Source organism: Panthera onca, chromosome E1, assembly GCF_046562875.1.
Source record: "Panthera onca isolate mPanOnc1 chromosome E1, mPanOnc1 haplotype 2, whole genome shotgun sequence".
Classification (NCBI taxonomy): Eukaryota; Metazoa; Chordata; class Mammalia; order Carnivora; family Felidae; genus Panthera; species Panthera onca.
Genome location: NC_138352.1, coordinates 35,478,540 through 35,498,680, shown reverse-complemented (window position 1 = coordinate 35,498,680; position 20,141 = coordinate 35,478,540). Strand labels below are relative to the sequence as shown.

The following is a 20,141-nucleotide window of genomic DNA, read 5'->3' as shown; positions in this document are numbered from 1 at the left end:
GAAGGGTCGGCTGCCTACAAGACCCAGAGACCTTTGCGCCGGAAAGGCCGCAGGAAGTAGCTGTGCGCTCTCCGCAGAGTACTCCCAGGAGCCCTTCCCTCCCTCCGTGATTGGGTGCTGGGCATGCCCGGCCGTGGAGTCCGAGGCTGCCGGGCGGGCGGGGTTGCGCCGCGGCTCGGGGCGGGGTCCGCGCGCGGGCGAAGGATGTGAGCTCACAGCCCGGGATTGCTGGCGGGCAGGCGGCCACAGCCCAGGGCGGCACGGGGTCGGCTTGCAACCCAGCTAGGAGGAGAAGCGCCCGCCGCGGACGGTGAGAGCCGGGCTGAGGTTGCCCTGGGGGACAGGATGGACGGGCCCGGGGCTGGAGCAGAGAGCCCCACCCAGTCCTGGGGAAAAGGCATGGAACGGCTTAGGGGAGATGGAGAGCTCACATCTCCCACTGGGATGGGTGTCAGAATCGGTCTGTTTCTCGGTGGTGAGGACGGGTGCGGGCCGGGGAAGACCACAGGGAGGCTGGGTCTCTCCAAATCTTTCCAGACCCTTTGGACGAAGCCTAAGATTTACACCTAAGATTTCTGCTAGATCCGCCCCCTCAACCCAAGATCGGCTGCCCCCACCCTAGTGTGATGAATTTCTGGGTCCTTCTTCCTTTAGGACCCCACCTTTTTCCATGGCCGTGGTTGTTTTCCTGCCCTTAATTCTGCTTAGCTTCCCATCAGCCTCGCTGAGAGAGACGGATACGCCCTCAGCCCCAGGCAGACATCCCCAAATATCCACACACAAAGTCCGGAAGGAACAGCACTGAGGCTATCAGTGGAAACTTCATTCTCAGTGGAATTACTTTGTGGGGCGTCACCTGCCACAAGATTACTGGAGCCCATTGGTCTGGGAAGAATCTGAGCGGGCGGCATCTGAGCTGACGTGGTCCAGGGCTCAAAGCAATTGCTTTGTAGGCTCCGTTGGCCGCCGCCTGGCCTTTGAGTTCCTTTACTTTAGCAGAGCATAGGTGCGCTTTCTTTATCCTGGGGAAATCGGGGCCAGACACAAAATACACGTGGAACTTGCTAAAACCTGTTAAGGGGTGGATTTATTCCTTTGGGGTGAGTGGAGGAAGGTGATTTCACACTATTCGTGTGTTACTTACTGATTGGGCAATCCGCCGGTGAGGGGTCATCTCATCCTTGGGGCAAGTGAGTCTCAGAAATTCAGAACTGCACACAGCAACCACTCTGGCCCTTTTTTGGACGGACATTCTTCCTAGGGACCTACCTAAATCTTTTTTAGGGACAATATCAATCTAACTGACATGTATTAATTACTTTAAAAAGTGCTTGGCATCGTGCTAAGTGCTGTTTTGGATAGCAGAGCAGTAAAGTTGGGGAAGCCAGCACGCTGCTCCTGTATTGCACCTGCAGGAGGTGATGTGTAACTGTAAATGTTTGCGTGTTGTGATAACTACATGAGGCAATTTCACGTTTTCTCGGTCTCTGTGACCAACAGTGTAGTCCACGCCTTCACGTCTTACCTAGACTGCTGCTTCCTCTGGTCTTCGCACGTGCTCTCTTGCACTCTTTAACAGTCCATTCTCTACACGGCAGCCAGAGTGATCTTTTCAAAGTGTGAGTAACTTGGATCCTATCACTCCCCTGCTTAAAACAGTCCAATCGATTGCTGTTGCAGTTAATATAAAATGCAGACTCTTTCGGGGCGCCTGGGTGGCTCAGTCGGTTAAGCATGCAACTTTGGCTCAAGTCATGATCTTGCAGTTCACAGGTTCGAGCCCCACATCGGGCTCTGTGCTGACAAGTCAGAGCCCAGAGCCTGCTTCAGATTCTGTGTCTCCCCCTCTCTGTGGCCCTCCCCTGCTCATGCTCTGTCTGTCTCTGTCTCAAAAATAAATAAAAACATTAAAAAAAATTTTTTTTAATGCAGACTCTTTAAATTTTTTAATGTTTATTTACTTTTGTTATTTTTTTTTAATTTTTTAAATGTTCATTTTTGAGAGAGAGAGAGAGAGACAGCGCAAGTGGGAGAGGGGCAGAGAGAGAGAGAGAGGACACAGAATCCAAAGCAGGCTCCAGGCCCCGAGCCATCCGCACAGAGCCCAGTGTGGCACTCCAACTCACGAACTGTGAGATCATGACCTGAGCCCAAGTCGGAAGCCCAACCGACTGAGCCACCCAAGCACTCCTGTTTATTTTTGAGAGAGAGAGACAGAGTGTGAGCAGGGGAGGGGCAGAGAGAGAGGGAGACACAGAATCCAAAGCAGGCTCCAGGCCCCCAAGCTGTCAGCACAGAGCCCGATGCAAGACTCAAATGCAAAAGCAGTGAGATCATGACCTGAGCCGAAGTCGGACACTACCCACTGAGCCACCCAGGCGCCCCTGCCTAAAATGCAGACTCTTTAATATGATCTGGCCCCTGCGTTACCTGACTTTACATCAAGCCAAGATGTGCGCTAGACATCTTGGCCTTATTTCTGCTCCTAAAACTTGTGTCTAACTGAGAAACTTTGCACTTACTCTCCCATCTGTCTGGAATGAGCTTTCAGACTTCAGCTGGAATGTCGCCTTCCCAAAGAGGCTTTCCCTGTACTAATTAGTACTAATCCCTAGTCACCCTCTTGTCACTAGTTTATTTACTGCATTTCTTACCTTCTGGAACTGCTCGCTTATGTATTCATTTTGTAGCTAATTGTCTAGATCCTCCCCCTAGAATGTAAGCTCCGTGAGGCCATGACTTATTGTCTTCCGTATCCTCAGTGCCTGGCACATACCAGGGGCACAATAAATGCTAACTCTTATTATTTTTCTTCTGGTTAACACTGTGATGCTTCTTTATACTCCTTCGAGGCAATGTCACTATCTTTTCATCTCTCTGTTCCTACTGCTTAACCTAGTAGGCACTCAGTATTGTTTTATTGCTGAATGAATTAAATGAAGTAATGTATATATTAAGTGCCTAGATTAGTACCTAGACCATAGTAAACATGCAGTGGATGTTTGCTTTTTTTTTTCCAGTGAATGCATTTTAGTGATTCCTTAGGAAACCGAAGCGTATAGAATCTAGATCACGAGGAGTGACCTGGCTGTGCCCTCCTTTGCTTCCTCACTCCTCCCTCCTATGAATGCCTATCAGCGTTTCAGTTTCCAAATCACTTAATTGCTTTTAGATTTATCATCTGATCCTTTGGAGCCCTTTCTCCCCAGTCTTGTGGGTAGAACGAAAGGAAGAGATGGGGCTGCTGGGCCTCCTCTCAGGAAAAAGAAGTAAAAATAGCCATCCTGTCGTTGTTCTCTCCTGAAAAGTGGTGACAATTTCAGGAACTTGGGACAGGGCTGGGGCCAAGAAAGGGGAAGGTCAGGAAATCCCCCTGGGGCCAGAGTAACCTCTGCCAGGAACATTGGACGGTGCCCTCCCGCCTGGCTCATTCCGGGCTCTCCTGAAGCTGCTTTTACTTTCCTTTCTGAGGCCAGACTCCGGGCGGCGCTCACTGTGAGCACTGGTGCAGCTGCTTCTGAGCCTGGAATCTTTCGAAAGGAAGCGCATCCTGTTCCTCTGGCTCCTGGGAATCTCCTGCGCTGGCAGGATTCCCAGTAGGTTTGGCGGGAAGTCTTGGGTCCTGGGAACCTTGGGAAGAAAATAATTGGAATAGGACTGTGGATCCCCAGGGTGCAGACTTCTGCTGCCCAGTCTGTGCCTCCAGCATCTCCGACTAACTCCAGGGGTTTGCTAGACCTCCTTGCTGCCTAGAGCTGAGCCGAGTCTCAGGGAGGCTGGTGAGATGGTGAGTGGGCTCTGGGAGACTGCTCTGGTTCCTGGTACTGGAAACAAGAGCAGGAGTGTCTTCTTTTGCTATTGCCCTAGGGCCTGAGCCTCTGCGAGGTCTAGGCAGCGGTCAAGGAGAGAATGACTGCACGGTCTCCTGGGATCTCCTGGCCCCTCTCTGCTGAGGGCTGTCCTCCGCTGACTCCTGTCTCCTCTCCCATCTCCTGTTCACAGTGCTGAGAGTATGAGGCTCTGGCCTCTACTGGCCGCTCACTCGTGATCCTTCCACCACGGCGGAGCCTTCCAAGCCGACCTCCTGCCGTGTGGTGATCTACCTGCAGCGGGAGATGTCAGGGGATACCTGTCTGTGCCCAGCGTCAGGCGCCAAGCCCAAGCTAGGCGGCTTCAAGGGAGGCGGCCTGGGCAACAAATACGTGCAGCTCAATGTGGGTGGCTCCCTGTACTACACCACCGTGCGGGCGCTAACCCGGCACGACACCATGCTCAAGGCCATGTTCAGCGGGCGCATGGAGGTGCTGACCGACAAAGAAGGTGAGGCGTCGGGGCTTGTTGGGCTGGCTTGAGGAGGGAAGGAAGTGTCCCTGAGGAAGTGCCTTTGGGGCAGCGCTTACGCCTGGCAGAACTAGACTCTAGATTGACTTTTCCTGTTACCTAGTACAGGACTCCTTCACCTGGAGTCCTCGGAAGAGCTTCGGGATTCTTGGAAATCGGACGTGGAACGGTGTGTGCTTACCCGCTTTCCAGGGAGGAGATCCATACTTCTTAACTATTCACAGAGGACTAGATTCTCACAGGAACCATTGCTGTAGTGACTGGGCAGTACACGGAAGACAAGCAGGGCCCGGGGGTTTCCGTGCTCCCGGGAGGTGGGCCTGAGCCGTCCTGAGCTTCGGTGTCTGTGGGCTCTCTCAGGGCCCGGAGGGCCTGCGTCCCCATAGCACGTGCCAGTTCTTGGTCGAAGAACAGCCACAGGCCTAAGAGCTAGAGGTTGTGTTCTGCTTCTGTTACCCTATGGTGGGGGCTCTGGGCTTGCATGCTGCTTACCACCCGCCACCAGGCTTGTCAGGTGGCCTTCTCCTGCTGCTTGCGGCCTGGAGGCAGAGAGTCACCATCTGGGGCCTGTCTGCATCCCCAGGCTGGATCCTCATAGACCGATGCGGAAAGCACTTCGGCACCATTTTGAATTACCTCCGAGATGACACCATCATCCTCCCGCAAAACCGGCAGGAAATCAAGGAATTGATGGCTGAAGCAAAATATTACCTCATTCAGGGGCTGGTGAACATGTGCCAGACTGCTCTGCAGGTACAGAGATATGGTCGCGTTAGGTTGAGGAGGTAGGGAGTTGTCCTGTGCTTTGGGGACACTAAGGTCCAGTTCCCGGAAGGCTGTGTGACAAGTGCCGTGAGTCCAAACCAAGTTAGATACACCAGGTGGGTGTTGCCCAGGCCAAGGACACTGGCAGCCAGTCCATTTGTAAGGTGACGGACTCAGGCGGTATGACTAAGCCCAGCTTCCGGTTTCTATGCCTTGATATCTGGATTTTAGGTTTTCTGGAAACGGGGTTCTGCCTGCGGGCTGGCAGTTTCTGTTGCCAGATGCCTCCACAACAAGCAGAGGGTGGCCTTGGCATAGGGGCTCTGACGGCTCCTGGGGAAAGCCTGGCTTAGGCTGGCAAGCAAGAGAGCTCAAAAAAGATTCTCGGCTGTGTGTGTCACCCAGGACAAGAAGGACTCCTACCAGCCCGTGTGCAACATCCCCATCATCACATCCCTGAAAGAGGAAGAGAGGCTCATCGAATCCTCCACCAAGGTACTGGCACCTCTGAGGGCTGCGGGCAGGGGCGGATGGGACCCTGGCCTGGCCCTCACGCTCTCCTCCCTCCCAGCCCGTGGTGAAGCTGCTGTACAATAGAAGCAACAACAAGTATTCCTACACCAGGTAGGGTGGGCATCTGGGGGCCGAGGGGGTGGGCACCGGGGCTGGGGGAAGGCCCGCAGAAGTAGCTAGAATGACTGGCCAGCCAGCAACGGGGCAGCAGACCCAAGAGAAGCCGCCTGCACTCCCGGCAGGGTTGGGAAGGGCCCGGGTCTCAGGAGGGAAGAACGGAGAGTAGAAGGGAAATCAGAGCAGAGGCGTCTGGAACCTGGCGCGGGGCCCCGGCTGAGGATATAGATGAGAATGAACACGGAACAGCCCCCTACTCCAACGTGCCACGTCAGGCAGCTTGCCAGGTATCTTCCCAGCATTATCTTATGAGGTGGACGAGGACGTAAGCCAGCCATTGTGCTTCACTGCTGGGCCACAGTTAGCTAGACCCAGAAGGCCGCAGGCTCAGTAAGTCCTGTGGACGGGCCTGTTGCCAGGATCACCCCTACAGCGAGGGAGGGGATCCTCTTGCCTCGATGGCAGCGAGACTCCTTCCTTATGGGCCTAATGAGAGGAGACCTCTCTCCTTCAGTTCTTTCTGCTTTAACTTGTTTTTTATGTGTGGAATTTTTTTTAAGTTTATTTTTACTTAAGAGCGCACACGTGTGAGTACATGCAAGTTGGGGAGGGGCAGAGAGCAAGAGAGAGTCCCAGGCAGGCTTTGCATTGTTAGTGCAGAGCCCGATGCAGGGCTCAAACTCACGCACCATGAGATCAGGACCTGAGCCAAAGTCAGACGCTTGACCAACTGAGCCACCCAGGGGCCCCTCTCTCTGCTTTTAACTTAAGACCAACTCCCCTCTTTTTCCTCACAGGCCCCCAAACCCAGAGGGTGCCCCGTGACCCTTTCTCTTCCTGTTCCCTCTGGCATCTTGGCTTTTTCTCAGTTGTGCATGATGGGGAGGGACAGAGAGGAGACGCCCAGCTAGCCCCCTCTCTTGTGCCGGAACCTCATTCCTGGGCCCACCGGCCTTCATGGGTTTTTTTCAGCAACTCCGACGACCACCTACTGAAAAACATCGAGCTGTTTGACAAGCTCTCCCTGCGCTTCAACGGCCGCGTGCTCTTCCTCAAGGATGTCATCGGCGATGAGATCTGCTGCTGGTCCTTCTATGGCCAGGGTCGCAAGCTGGCAGAGGTGTGCTGCACCTCCATCGTGTACGCCACGGAGAAGAAACAGACCAAGGTGTGGCGGGCTTCCCTCTGCGTGGGGGGGACGGGACACAGCAGCGCAGCCCCAGCTGTGCCTTTCACCACAGGGAGCAAAAAAGGAGTGCGGTTTGCTCTGTCTCCCCCAAACCCACGTGATGGTGCTGGGCAGTTCCAGGAGTTCGGGGAGCGGCTGGGGAGCGCTTTCCTGGGTCAGCTGAGAGGCAGGGGCCGCCGACCAGCAAGGGACAGCGTGGTGCAGGGGGAAGGACCGGGTCTTTGGAGTTGGCCCAGTTCAGGTTTGAATTCTGGTTCCGCCATTTACTAGTTTTCTGACATCGTCTGAGTCGTTTAAACCACGTGAGCCTCAGCTTCCTCATCCGCAAACATGGGGACGACAGTGTGAATTTAGCAGAAGCAGAACGAACACGAGACGGCTCCCAGGAGGAGCGGTGCAGGCTGGCGGAAGCAGCTGCTCTGATCTCTCCTCCGGCCCCTGCTCCTTGTGGGTTCCTGGTCACTCAGCTCAGCCTCTGCAGTGACCACATGGCGCCGGGTACGGGAGGGATTTGACAGGTGACCGTTAACACGGACCCCACGAACCCCGTTCTCCCGGGCCGCAAGCGGGTGCTGTCCTCCCCAGGGAGTAGCTGCCCCGAGAATGTTTGTATGGGGGGGCGGCAGGGCTTCGCTGAGCCCGGAGGGCAGCTCATGTGGGGGACGGTCACATGGGTGAGGGCTCAAAGCCCCGAGCTCGTGTAGCACCTGCACGGCCACTGCAGTGCCCCCAGTTGGGTGGTCTGAGGGTTGGGGGTGGGGGACAGCTTATAGGAGGTGGCCCTGCTTCCTCCTGTCATTTTGGGGGTGGGACTCCCATGTGCACGTTTCAGCGGAGTCAAGATTCAGGGACAGGTCTCTGTGGGGGCTGGTTACACTGTGGAAGTGGCAGCAACACCCGTCACCTTCCTAAGTGCTTTCTCTTCCGTGAACTTTCTGAGCTCTCACACCACACCCGTGAGACAGGCAGGGCTGGAAGCTCAAGTTAGGCTAGAATTCAGCTGCCTTGAACACCATCCCTTTTTTTTTTTTTTTTGAGAGAGAGAGAGAGAGAGAGAGAGCACAAGTTGGGAAGGGGGGCAGAGGGAGAGAGACAGAATCTCAAGCAGGTTCCATGAGTGTGGAGCCCGGTGTGGGGCTCGATCCCGTGACCCTAGGCTCATAACCTGAGCCAAAACCGCGTCGGATGCTCAACCGACCGAGCCATCCGGGCACCCGCCCCCCGGTCTTTCATGTAATGTTCACAACTCTGAAGTAGATACGAACCCTGATTTTTTTACACATGTGGAAACCGAGGCCCGGCAGCTAGTAAATGGGGGGGCCATATTTAAGCCGAGGTCTGACCACAAAGCTCAGGCCCGACCCTCTACACGTACTAGTCTGTTGGCCTGGGACTGGGTGGGGCCCGGGCAGCGCGCTACGCTCTGGCACCCTGATGTCCACAGAGCGCACCTCCTCACATCTTCAGAGAGGCCTCCCTCCCTCACGAGCCGGAAGGCCGTCTGTCTTGTTGAGAGAGGTCAGGCGGCCTTGTAGAGCCAGCACAGACCCAAGGGCCCGGACGTGCGGCTCCCTCTCGTGGAGGAAACCTCATGGGGTTCTCTCGCCCCCTAATCCCAGGTGGAGTTCCCAGAGGCCCGAATCTATGAGGAGACTCTCAACGTCCTACTGTACGAGACCCCCCGAGTCCCCGACAACTCCTTATTGGAGGCCACCAGCCGTAGCCGCAGCCAGGCTTCCCCCAGTGAAGATGAGGAGGCCTTTGAACTGCGGGACCGTGTCCGCCGTATCCACGTCAAGCGCTACAGCACCTACGATGACCGGCAGCTCGGCCACCAGTCTACCCATCGCGACTGACGAGACCCTCAGGGAGTCAGGGCACAGGACACCCTGTCCCCCCTCCTGTGGAACCCTGCCCCACTGGCCACCCCACGCTGCTGCTGGCTGGGTTTCTGTCCCAGCACCCAGAGGCATGATAGGAAGTCAGAGGGCCTGAGCAGGAGAGGGACCACCTTCCTTTGCCCTGCTCCCTGAACACTTCAAGATGACCAAGTCCTGGACCCTTTGCTCGCCCTTCCTGACAGGGAGCTGCTGCTGCCCCCGGGGCCAATGGACTGACCAGCCCACCTCCCACAAAAACATTCCCCTTGGCCCTTTGTGGAGTACCCCTTTGCTCCACTGAGGGGCTACCTTTAGGCCTTTGTTGAGGTCCGTGGGGAATGGGTTCGTTCTGGTGCTGTGGAGGCCCAGTTTCTCACAGAAGGTGGGGCTCCTTCTTCCTTATGGTGTTTAAGCACAGGCTTCACAATTTTGTTTTTTAAAAAATTATCTAGGAAACGAATAGTTTTAAGTCTGTAACAATGAGGGCACTGGGTATTTGTGCTACCCCTTGAGGGTGCCAGGACCCTGGGCAGGGCAGAGCCCTTGGCCTTTCCTGATGCCTTTGGGATCAGTTTCTTTAAAGCACTTTGTACTTTTATTCAGGAGATTTGTATTCTGCCCTGACCCACATCATCTTTTTCTGACTGTAACCCCCTCTTTCCTGCAGAATCAGAGAGGGGCTAGAGAAGCAATAAAAACAAAACAAAAACCACCACCACCAAAAAAAATTTACTAGCTTTGGCTTTGCTGGGCTGCCCAAGCAGGTGGCCCAGAGAGCCCGCAGGAAGGAAGGATGTTTAAATTGGGAACCGTGGTGCCAAAAAGGCCCATGAGAAAGGATATTTTACCCCTACATCTTAAAGTCACATAACTGACTCTTAGGGTCTAACATGATTGCTCTTTTTGATTCTCTTGCCCTCAAGGCATGCTTTGCTTTACTCACCAGAAAGCCAAAGAGCCACCACAGGGGCCAGGAGCATGAGCCACAGTGGGAAGGCCGTGGAGCCTGTGGGCACTGCGCTTGGATGCCCATCCGAGGACAGTGAGCATGAGCTCTGCGTCCCAAGCAGCCCTGTGCAGAGGTGGCATGTGCTTGGCCATATATCCACTGCCCCCCACCCCGTTCTCCTGGTTTTGTGTCCCGGCCGAGGGCAGTGGTTCTGCCTAGTGCTGCGCCTGGATGCAGGGTGATGTGAGCAGCCTGAGTCCCTTGAAAGGTTTCTTCATTTCTTTCCTGTTGGGTCACATGGCCACAGAGCTGCCAAGCACCAGCTTTTGGGCAAGGGTGCAAGTTCCTCCTCAGGGCTTTCGGTCACTGCCTTCTGTTTGGCTTGGCCCTTGGGAGGCTGCTTATCCAAATTCTTTTCCAAAAGAATGCTATCAGGGAGGGATCAGCCAGCCTAACAAAACAGCGTAGCCACTGGGTAGTAGCCACCTGGGAAGGAACACAGGTTATCAGGTTCATCTCTCCAGACTGCTGTCACGATAGCTAAGTGGCCTGCTTGTGGCTGACCCGATGGGCAAATGCCAGGCCAAGCTTAGCAGACACCCACAAGGACCTGAAATGACATGATGGGGCCCGAGAACTGTGACTAACCAGGCATTTACACTTGTCACAGCCTTGAAAATACAGACTTTCAGGCAAGGCACCCTGGTCATCGGCTCAAACACTTCTTTCAGCCTTCACTGGAGTAACAAGATGAAGACAAATCCATTTCTTTGGCCAGATTCCGGCTTTGGCTTTGTGGCTTTCCCACAGAGACTGGAATGCTCCTGCCGGAGGCCACTGGCCTATTTCCTCCGCTGCCCTCCTGAAGCCTTCTAATGCTCAAGGCCCAGCTCCCCACTGAGGTATTTTAATGCCTGTCCTTTGACCTCCCCAGTCCTGCAGCCTCTCTTTACTGCTTTGACATTTACATCCTCAGCTGTCTGAGTGGTGACCTGTCTCTTCCTGAGAAAGCACAGTAGTCCTGGACTGATGGAAACTATCTCCTTGGTCTTAAGAAAAATACTAACATTGAAATCACTGAAGTAACTTTAGCTTCTTTAGCCAGACTTTGTGGCATAAGGGCTTGGAGAATTTTCTTTTGAGTTCCTCAGGCCCAATCAGAAAGCAGCTCTTGGTTTTGTGTACTTTTCAACTCTGAGTAGCCCAGGGAAAGTAAACAGAAAGCATAAATGAAGGTCAAACCTTGTCGGTTTCTGAGAAAACTGGAAACTTGCTGGTGACCCCATGTAACCAGTACCGGGTGTTATTCGATTTCTTACCTGACTGACCTCTGCCTAAAGAATGGCCCAGCACTTCTTTGTCACATAACTGCAATTCTTTGTTGCTCAGCCTAGGTGATGGAAACAAACACTAATTTCTAATAAAATCGTGTTACGCTGCAGTGGCCCGCAACTGTGCTCACGGTGGTTATAGCTGGGTCAGCGCAGTGCTATGGCCCTGGTTCTCGTGTTTCTGTTCTTGTGTTTTCCCTGCGTCACAATCCTGTTGTACTCCATGGCCCTGCAACCCTGGCTCCCCCTGGTGGAGGATTAAGCACAACACTAATAAGGGCTGGAACTGAGATTTAATATTAATTCAAGAATAAACAACCTCTTCGACAATCACTACGGTAGGAGGGAAGCAGGAATCCTAAGATTCAGGGGAAAATGCAGCACATTTCTTCTCTGGCTCTTGGAGATGTGTGAGCAAGCAGCTCAGAAAGTAGCTTGGCTCAGTCACCGTCCATACGTACCTAAAGCTCCTCGCTGAGTTTCTGCATGGGTGGGCTGGAGGCCTGAGAGACGCGTGCTCATCTGGCAAGCCTGTTATTCCCGGGAACTCATGTGGCTTGCTGCCCTCCTTCCCAGGCTCAGGGAAGCCAGCGATGTCCATGGCTGGCCAGTGCTGAGAGCTTGAGCCCGATGTTGGCCTCCTGCTCTGCACTTGGCAGGATAAAGAAGGGAGTCCAGTCTAGCCCCCACCCTGCTGGCTGGGGCACCGCGACCCTGGGAAACATCCAGCCAACCCCCAGCTTCGGGAGGGAAACCCATACATACTCTAGTAGATGGGGCAGCTTCCTGGAAGGGCAGCAAGGAAAGCAACCAAAGGCCCCCAGGGCATCAAAAAGGGAGCCTGAGACCCCTGGGGGCAGAAATGGCGAGGGTGGCCAAGTGTGCACTGGTTTATTGACCAAACCTCATGTCTCAAACAACTCGTGTGACAGGCCAGGAAACCCCAGGCCTGTGGCAGCTGAACACAGAATTCCTGGTGGAAAGGTTTACTGGAACACAGTGTAGCCAGGGGAAGCCAGCCTCAGAGGAGTCCTACAAGGGTCTTCCGGAGAAAATTATACCCACCCACCAAAAAAGCCCACGATCAAATGGTGCAAACGACAGACAGACCCACTGTGGCCCATGGTAAAGAGAGTTTTGCAGCAATTGTGGGACCAGAGCTGTTCTTCAGGGGCCAAGCCTAGGCACATGGGCCTCAGCTGGCCTACCAGTGAAGGCCTGAGGGTGGTGTCTTCTCATCTTTATTGCTTTCCAGAGAGAAGGGAGGGATCCGGACATCAAAGTGGGAGCCATCAGGCCTCTCGAAGCGGAACGTGCCCCTGTGGTCAGAGAGCACCTGGGTTAGAGGGAGTGAAGGCTGAGGCCCCCCACTAAGGATCTGGAGAGCCCTATGCCCTCAGCTCCAGAACTGAACACAGCAGGATGAGGGAGGCCTGGGCTCTCTTCTGCCTGGTCCGTGTCAGGATCACACTGGTCCAGAAACCCAAGGGCCCTTCCTGGCCCTACATGAGAAAAGATACAGCTGCCCTGATTCTGGCCCTCAGATGCACACTGCATGAGCTACCCAACTATACTTCCAGGTTAAGGAGTGAACCACCCAGGGAAAGAACCTACTAATGAGCACCAGACCTCTTCGGCCCAAGTCCTCAGTTCACAAAATCACAGGGAAACTAGAACACAGGTAGTTATAAAAAATCAGACATGGAGGGCACCTGGGTGGCTCAATTGGTTGAGTGTCCAACTCTTGATTTCGGCTCAGGTCATGATCCCAGGGTCGTGGGATTGAGCCCCGAGTTGGGCTCTGTGCTGAGCATGGAGTCTGCTTAAGAGTCTCTCTCTCTCTCTCTCTCTCTCTCTCTCTCTCTTTCTCTCTCTCTCTCTCTCCCTCCCTCCCTCCCTCCCCCCTCCCTCTCTCTCCCAGGTCGGGTCGTGCTTCTCTCTCTAAAAAAAAATCAAAGAAGTCCCACACAACAATGAACAGCAGAGAAGACTCCACCGCAAGATGTAACCTGGCCCAGAATTCACCGCAAACCGAGCTCTCACTTTTCTGACCTGCAGGTGTGTCTGTGGAGTCTCGGTGCCCCGTCCCGGCACATACTTACCACATGTGCCCGCTGGAAGCTTGCAGGGAGACGTGGCTGCTGTACTGGAACGCGGGCTGCTCCTTGGATAGCACTGGCTCCTGTAAGGGTGTGGACAAGATAGGTAAGGCCAGACAAGCTCCTGTACCCCGGGAGCCACGTGCTGACTGCCTGTTCATCAGGACTGGATGCCCCCTCATGCTTCCCACAATGACTGCCTGCCAGTACCTCCTCCCACAGCACGGCCACTGACCCCGGCCTTTAATTCGGATTCTGGGAAAGAGAACCTCACACCGAACGTCTGTGGGCCCTGGGCAAAGATCACAGGCACAGGACCTACTCTGTAAATACCCCTTCCAGCGCCCATTCACTGAGTGCCCAAGAGCCAGGCACCATGTGCTCTGCCAACCTCTGCTGACTTAAATCTGCTAATAATTAGGAGGTAATAGGTGTGATCCCCATTTTAGCAGGAAAAAACTGAGATTTCCGGTTAAATAACTGGCCCAAAGTTATGTGAGGAGTAAACCACACACAGCTGGCATTCAGACCATCTAACTCCAAAGCCCTGTCCTTACTCAGTATCCCACCCTGCCTCCCAAGTCCCTACTGACTTGGATAAATGCACGTTACATGTGGCCCCTGGCCATTTCTCGTGCCTTATTTCTCAGGAGACAGGGTCGGGTAATGCACGATTTGCAAAATCAGATCTCATGGGCCAAAAGGGGATGCAGGCATGTAAGGAGGCAGAGGAAGGACAACCAGGAGTAGTGGTTGGGGACGGGGTGGGGGGGGGGGGGGAGCCCCAGCTAAGGGCGCTCAAATTCATATTTTTGGTAAGGCTCTGTGCTGGCAACAAGAACCCTACACAAACTTTGACGTCAGACTCACTTGGATTCAAATCCAGGTCCCGCTACTACTAGCCACAGGACTGTGGGCTATTTAGTTAGCTTCGCTTTCCCTTCATCTGTGGGACAGGCTGTAAGAGACCTATCTCACAGGGTCATTGTAAGGTTTCACCCAAAGCAGCCCAATGCGCTCACACACAAAGCCTCTGGTCCCTAGCCACAGAACACGACAGCGTGCACTCAGCCCCCAGGCCTGCCGGGCAGGACCATGAACCGGGCATTACTGGCCTGAGGATGCTCACCCTGCCTACCACCCCTCGGCCTCGCACTGTCTCCAGGGTGCCGGACAAACTGAATATCCTCCAGTGTCGCTCCCGAAGCTGCACCACGTCGCTGTCGAGGTTCTCTAAGCGGATACAGTAGCGCCACTGTGGGGGCAGAGGAGAGAGTTCACATCTGAGAAAGAACAGACCTTGGGCCAGTCCCCCCAGAATTCCAGGAGAGCAAAAGGCAACAAAAAGTGACACCTGCAGCACACAGCCGTATCCCCCGGAGGCAAACTCCCCACCTCCACCTGCCCCCCACACCGGGCACAACTCCTGAGCTTCTCTCCTCCCACAGGGAAACACTCACCCAGTAGACATGGGAATTCTGGGCTTCCTGGGGGGGAAAAAAAAAAGTTAAGTCCCAGAGGGCAGGACCAAGTCCATTCCGATCAACATCTCTCCAACTGAGTAGACGTGTTCCCGGAAGGTTACGGAGGCAGAACAATGCTGCGAGTGTCTGTGGGGTGATCGCTGAACTACGTACGGCCAACAAGCCCAAACGGAGGCCGCCTCCCCTGGACCGATCTCTGGCCTCCCTCCTCCTCATTCTATCAAGATCACCAGCGGAGCTGGATGCCAACGGAAATCAGCCACAAGGCCCTTCCCTTCTCTCCGGTCTTCCAGCTGCTGCCCCAGCCCCTACAGCCACTGCTGGCCCAGGCCACTGCCCGCCTCTGCCCTTCCGTAGCCCAACAGCATTACGATACCCAATATGCTCTATGCTGGCCTCTCCCACTACCAGGAGCTCCTCCTGGAAGGCAGGGCCAGTGTTTCATTTCTTTTTGAGGCTCACAACCAGGCAAGAAATAACCCAATAAATATCTACTACATACAATGTGTGAAGATCAGCCTCTGCTGATTTAAACACGCACATATGTATTCTGCATACACACATACACGGGATGCCCTTTGAACCAGAAGAGAAGGAAAGTCAGCCTGGAGGACTCCTTCCCAGAACCTGAGTGTCTCCCTGCTCTAGGTCTTAGTGTTGATCTAATGTGTGCAGCACTTGGAAGCAGAACCCACTCTCCGTCAGTCACACGGGGGCACCACAGGCAACCGGGGCCTATCCCTGAGGGATGGGGCCCAGGCCAGGCCCATACATACCCTCATGCCCATGTAGAAGGGGATGACTGTGACACGAATGTTCTCAGTTGTTTCCCGGTGGACATCAGAGAGTTCCAGCCAGGGGTGATTCTTCTCCTGCCAGGCCCGTAGCGTCTCCCGAGCCACAAAAGGGGGTGCTGGGGCAAGATATAACTGGTTGGTCCAGGCCAGAGTCCCGGGTGTTGCACTCATTCTCCAACTGCCCCTCCTAGAAAACTCTTCCCAATGCTGGCCCAGGCAAACAAGGCACCCAAACATAAAACAAAAGCACGGGCTGGAAAAAGGCCCAGAGTCGCCAGGAATAAGCCCGGAGGTCTGTGACGTGGTGGGAAGAGAAATGGGCTGGGAGTCAGGAGCCCAAGTTTTCAGACCCTGCTGTAACCATGACCTTGCCTCTAACTAGCAACCTTGATTTCCTTCTCATCACCTGAGCCTCAGTTTCCATATCTGTTAGGCAGAGACAACAGTCATCCACCTGACTTGGTATGCTAATGGGAGGCTGAATAAGGTTGTGGGTATACAGCTTTGAAGTTACTTCTATGCTACTGTCTTTGAAGAAAGGGCCCTTCCATTCCAGCTTCCTTTCTTGAGAGAGATCACCTTTTGTCTGGTCATACAGAAGAAATCTTTCAAACAGCTCATGCTGGATGGGAACCTGATCAGTGGAGGTGTAGGGGAGGATGTCTTCATGGCTGACATAATCCAAGCCTGGCACAGAGACAGAAAAGAGACAGTGAAACTCACAGAGGAAAGGGGAGGAACAAGGCTGGGAAGAAACACAATTCCTGGCCTTGTCTCAAGGTGGGACGAGCCTGGCACCAGCACTCTCAGTCACCATAATCCCTCCCAGCAGATTAAAGGACGTCAGAAAGGCATCGGCATCTTCTCGCTGAGAGACACCAGACCTCTCATCGACGGGCACATTCAGATGCTCACTACTCACCTGGGATGGCATAGAGGGCCCGGCTGTCATCATGGTTAGCCAAGAAAGTCACAGCTTCTGTCTGAGATCTCTGAGACTAGGGCAAGAAGCGAGTCAGAGATTTTCTTAGTCGCTATCCAGTCCTGAGAACTCAGGGCCCAGTGCTGATCTGGGCTCTATTTGACCCTTCTCCCTCCCTCTGTCCCCATCAGGCTCAGGCCTTTCCCATGAAGAGAAACCCCCAGCCGAGCCATCCTGCTTACTTACTATATGTGGACAGTCTCGGGCATCAATCAGCACCTGATAGTAAGTGTGAGTTTTGCCTTTCACCTCCTTAGAGCCATGGCCAGCAGGATTCTCTGCTCTGTAGGGTAGGGTAGGGGAAGAAGCCTAAGATCACCCCAAGAGAAAGAGAAGCAGTGCCTGCCCTAGCTCCCTACCTCCTCACCTCAACAGACTAGTGCCTGACCGGAAGGGGCTTTGGCATAAGCCAGGTACCGGCACAGCAACACCCCGGCCCAGCCGGGGGTAACAAAGGAACACGGGGGACCCACTGTGCAGAGTCACCATTTGTCTTACTCTCTGGCTACTCCTTGGAAAGGGGCCATGTTGAAAAATTCAAATTGCTGCCTCCTTCCAATCCTGGAGCCCCAGGTACCCCGCTCTTCTCGCATCCCTGGGGCTGTCTCTGATGACTTAATGGAGCTGGGCCTTTTCTGTTTTAATGTATTCCAGGGAAAAGAGATTGAAAGATTCTAACTGAATGTCAAGAAATCAAGAAAATTAGTCCCTCAAATGCCTTCTGGGCTACTTATAATGCAAACAGAGAACAGCTTGGGAAAGCATCTTGGGAGGGCCTAAAGGGACCCTCTGGCATAAGACTGTCCCTGGCACTCAGCACTTTTGTCTCCATGGTGTCCAGGAAGTACTCTGGGACTGTTCCGATGGCCCAGGAGGATATTGGATTCACCCCTGGGACCCCAATTACGTATGTCGGCCATGACTCAGGCCTCCTCCTAAGGGTACCATGAGGCACAATGACAGGGGTACTTACTTCTCGGGAGCCGCAGAAGCCACATCCCGGTCATAGAGTCGGGCCTGCCAGGGAAACAGGACGACACCTCGGTAGCCAAAAACACTATGAAGAAAGAGCTAGGAGGGAAGAGAGGTCTCCGTGAGTGTGCAGTCCCCAAGTCCTTGCAGGTGGGACCCAGACCGCTAAGCAGCACAGGTAGCCGCAACACCAGACGTCTTGCCAGTCTTTCTCTTAAACTCTGTGACCCACCCCCCACCAGCTTCAGGACACTCTTATCCCCCGCCCCCTCTTCACCTGGCTGACTTCTGCTGCTCCTTCAGGCTGTAGCTTAAATCTCTAGGAAGACTTCCCTGACCTCCCCTCCACTTAGCACAGTGCTTGGCCACCAACCCCATCATAGTTTGTCTCTAGACTGCCAACTCCACAAAGGTATTGCTTTCTGATTCAACTCCCATACACACCCGGTCCACTGCAGGCAAACCAAAAAAAGGGGGTGGGAGGGTGGGGACGAGGAGTTGAATTTAAAAAAAAAAAAAAAAAAAAAAAAAAAAAAAGTCCTGACTTACAAGGGGTCTCAATCTATCTCAGTGGATCTGGCACAAAGCTGATACAAAAACAAGAGCCTCACACCCACAGCTTATATGACACTGCAATCAATTCAACTATGACGAGCATCAAAGGTTTCCTTTCCTAAAAGTTCCCTCCACGGGCTTCCCACCATCCACTATATTACAGGACTCTTCAACAACCTGGCTCTTTCCTCGCTGTGGTCCACATTACCTCTGTCCATGCTAACTTGGAAAGGGAACCCAGTGACACGTGAAATGGATTCAAATCCAGGAAAACAGAAACCCCATCTTGAATTTGTGATTCCGATCTGGCACTAAACACCAAGGCGGAAAACTGTTAACATCTGGGTCTATGACCAAAGCTGATGCTTTCAGAAACAGGGCGCACCTCGAAAATGAAAGATGACCCAGCTTGGCACTCACCTGCCCAGTCTCATATTTTCCATTCTGTTTTGGCACCTCAAACACACCAACTGTCTCCAAAACTTTGCCCTCTGGTCGGTTTCTGATTAGGATAGAAAAGAACAAGCAGCTGAAGAGCTGAGAAGGTAATCGTACCTACAGCAACAGAAAAAGCTACTAGGGTACTTACAGAGGGGCCAGGCAGAGGGGCAGGTGAAGCAGGTAAGGGTCCTGCCAAACCACCACTCCAGATTCTGCCTTTCCCTCTTTTAGGTCCTGCCTCAGTTTCTGTGTTAGGTCTGACTGCACCCAGACCCTTTCTTCTCTCTCTGCCTTCCTCATATCATGCCCTCCCACCATTATTTGTACCCCTTGCCTCTGTTTCTTTCCTGACCCACCCTCCTGACCTCCCACAGCATTTTAACCGACCTTCCCACCTTGCATTTCTGTTATTTGTGCCTGTGTCTTATCTCCACTAGAGACTGTAGGTTCCCTGGGAGCAATGCCCATGTCTGATTAGCCTGTGTTTCCCCTCAGAGCCTAGTGTATATGAGGTGCTCAAAAAATATTTGTTCTGTAATTATTCCATCTCTATCTACCCCCCTAAACTGCAGCCTTCACCCTGCCCTTGGAGGGCATCATCTCCAGATGTCCTGCCATGCTCCCTGCACTGCACTTAGTAGTCTCTAAATCTAGTTTTTGTTCGGATTTACATCAAATTTCACAGGGGTCTTAAACTGCAAATAGTGATCATCTCTCCCCAATACCAGGGTCTAATCTCAGCCACTAAAAGGTCAGTGTTCTGTGACCTCTCTGGACAGGGCTGCTCTTTCTAGGGGTCCTTCAAAGGTCTGCTATTCTTAGTATTTTGGAGATGTGAACCTTATGCTTCCTCTCACTTGATCCTCCAGCCCCAATGTGATCTGCCTGTCCCATGGCTAGAGACAATGTTCACATCACCCCCATGGCCTCCGAACCCCCTCCCCAAGTCACACAGAAAGAACCAGTTTCCCCAAGGTCAGGCTGAAACCTGGAACCCACGCAGGGCCCACACTCAAGAGTCCTGCTTCCCACTTCGAGCATCTTTCTTTGGGAGGCCTTGTCCCAATCCGGGGCTGGGGGTTCAAGTCAAAAGCCCTAGGGCTTCATTAAAGGGCTGCCCATTAACAACAGCGCTCGGGATCTCCATTTGGGGAGGTAGGATTCGTTCCGGGAGGGTTGCTAGCTCCCCTTCAGAGCCAGCCCTGCGCAACTCAGGGCTCTGGGCCGCGCTCCCTTCTCTGTTCCTGGCACACATCCCAGCCAGGGCAGGTCGGCTCCCGGCCGGGACCCTCTCCCAAGTCGAACTCCAATCACCCTCTGCCGGCCCGGCCTCCTGCTTCCTCGCTGACCGAGAACACGCTCCCCGGGTTCCACGTACGGCCCCCGCGCTCCGTCCCTCACCGGGACGAGAGGTGCCTCCGCGTCGTCGTGGTCGCCGCTGGTGGGAAGGCCCCAGCTCCACCCGCCGCACAGAGCGGCCTCGGCCCCCGGGCCCCGGTTAGCGAGCGGGACCACCAGCGGCTGCCCACGGCCAGGGCCCGTCGGGCCACACACCCCGCCATGTCCCGCCCGAGCGCCCGCTCGGCTGCTGACTCTGGGCCCAACCCGCGGCCGGGAGGCTTTCTGCCCCCACGCCCCACACTGCCCCGCGCCGCGTCCCCGCCCCCTTGGCCCTCTGCCCCGCCTCGTCCCGCTCCGCGAACTCCATGCTCCTTCCGGTGCGCGA

The 20,141-nt window shown here is 54.2% G+C and overlaps 2 protein-coding genes across 5 annotated transcripts; one reads left to right on the top strand and one right to left on the bottom strand.

Moving 5' to 3' along the window:
* Positions 1 to 86: 86 nt before the first annotated feature.
* On the top strand, positions 87 to 11,195 carry TNFAIP1 (TNF alpha induced protein 1). 3 transcript variants are annotated; one of them, XM_060646762.3, is made up of 7 exons: positions 87 to 310; positions 4,003 to 4,320; positions 4,925 to 5,094; positions 5,512 to 5,601; positions 5,678 to 5,730; positions 6,709 to 6,904; positions 8,545 to 11,195. In XM_060646762.3, exons 2-7 carry the CDS (start codon positions 4,116 to 4,118, stop codon positions 8,779 to 8,781), a joined length of 951 nt encoding a protein of 316 aa, XP_060502745.1. In that variant the 5' UTR covers positions 87 to 310; positions 4,003 to 4,115; the 3' UTR covers positions 8,782 to 11,195. The 3 variants fall into 3 exon arrangements, with proteins under 3 accessions (XP_060502745.1, XP_060502747.1, XP_060502746.1); XM_060646764.3 differs by lacking the exon at positions 87 to 310 and adding an exon at positions 360 to 1,619; XM_060646763.3 differs by lacking the exon at positions 87 to 310 and adding an exon at positions 3,763 to 3,787.
* Positions 11,196 to 11,359: 164 nt separating this feature from the next.
* Positions 11,360 to 20,062, bottom strand: POLDIP2 (DNA polymerase delta interacting protein 2). Of its 2 annotated transcripts, XM_060646760.2 has the most exons (11): positions 19,817 to 20,061; positions 18,395 to 18,476; positions 17,421 to 17,518; positions 16,634 to 16,730; positions 16,388 to 16,463; positions 16,045 to 16,152; positions 15,445 to 15,581; positions 14,645 to 14,671; positions 14,314 to 14,439; positions 13,188 to 13,267; positions 11,360 to 12,404 (listed from the first exon to the last, which is right to left on the bottom strand). In XM_060646760.2, exons 1-11 carry the CDS (start codon positions 19,975 to 19,977, stop codon positions 12,290 to 12,292), a joined length of 1,107 nt encoding a protein of 368 aa, XP_060502743.1. In that variant the 5' UTR covers positions 19,978 to 20,061; the 3' UTR covers positions 11,360 to 12,289. The 2 variants fall into 2 exon arrangements, with proteins under 2 accessions (XP_060502743.1, XP_060502744.1); XM_060646761.3 differs by lacking the exon at positions 14,645 to 14,671 and having other exon boundaries at positions 19,817 to 20,062.
* Positions 20,063 to 20,141: the final 79 nt, after the last annotated feature.

Excerpts from the sequence above, each read along its gene's own strand:
- TNFAIP1 (XM_060646762.3), top strand. The coding sequence starts at position 4,116 with ATGTCAGGGGATACCTGTCTGTGCCCAGCGTCAGGCGCCAAGCCCAAG. Across the intron at positions 4,321-4,924 it reads GGTGCTGACCGACAAAGAAG|GCTGGATCCTCATAGACCGA; the intron begins GTGAGGCGTCGG and ends CTGCATCCCCAG. Across the intron at positions 5,731-6,708 it reads AACAAGTATTCCTACACCAG|CAACTCCGACGACCACCTAC; the intron begins GTAGGGTGGGCA and ends GGTTTTTTTCAG.
- POLDIP2 (XM_060646760.2), bottom strand. The coding sequence starts at position 19,977 with ATGGCGGGGTGTGTGGCCCGACGGGCCCTGGCCGTGGGCAGCCGCTGG. Across the intron at positions 14,440-14,644 it reads AGAATTCCCATGTCTACTGG|TGGCGCTACTGTATCCGCTT; the intron begins GTGAGTGTTTCC and ends CTGCCCCCACAG. Across the intron at positions 13,268-14,313 it reads GCCGAGGGGTGGTAGGCAGG|GAGCCAGTGCTATCCAAGGA; the intron begins GTGAGCATCCTC and ends ACACCCTTACAG.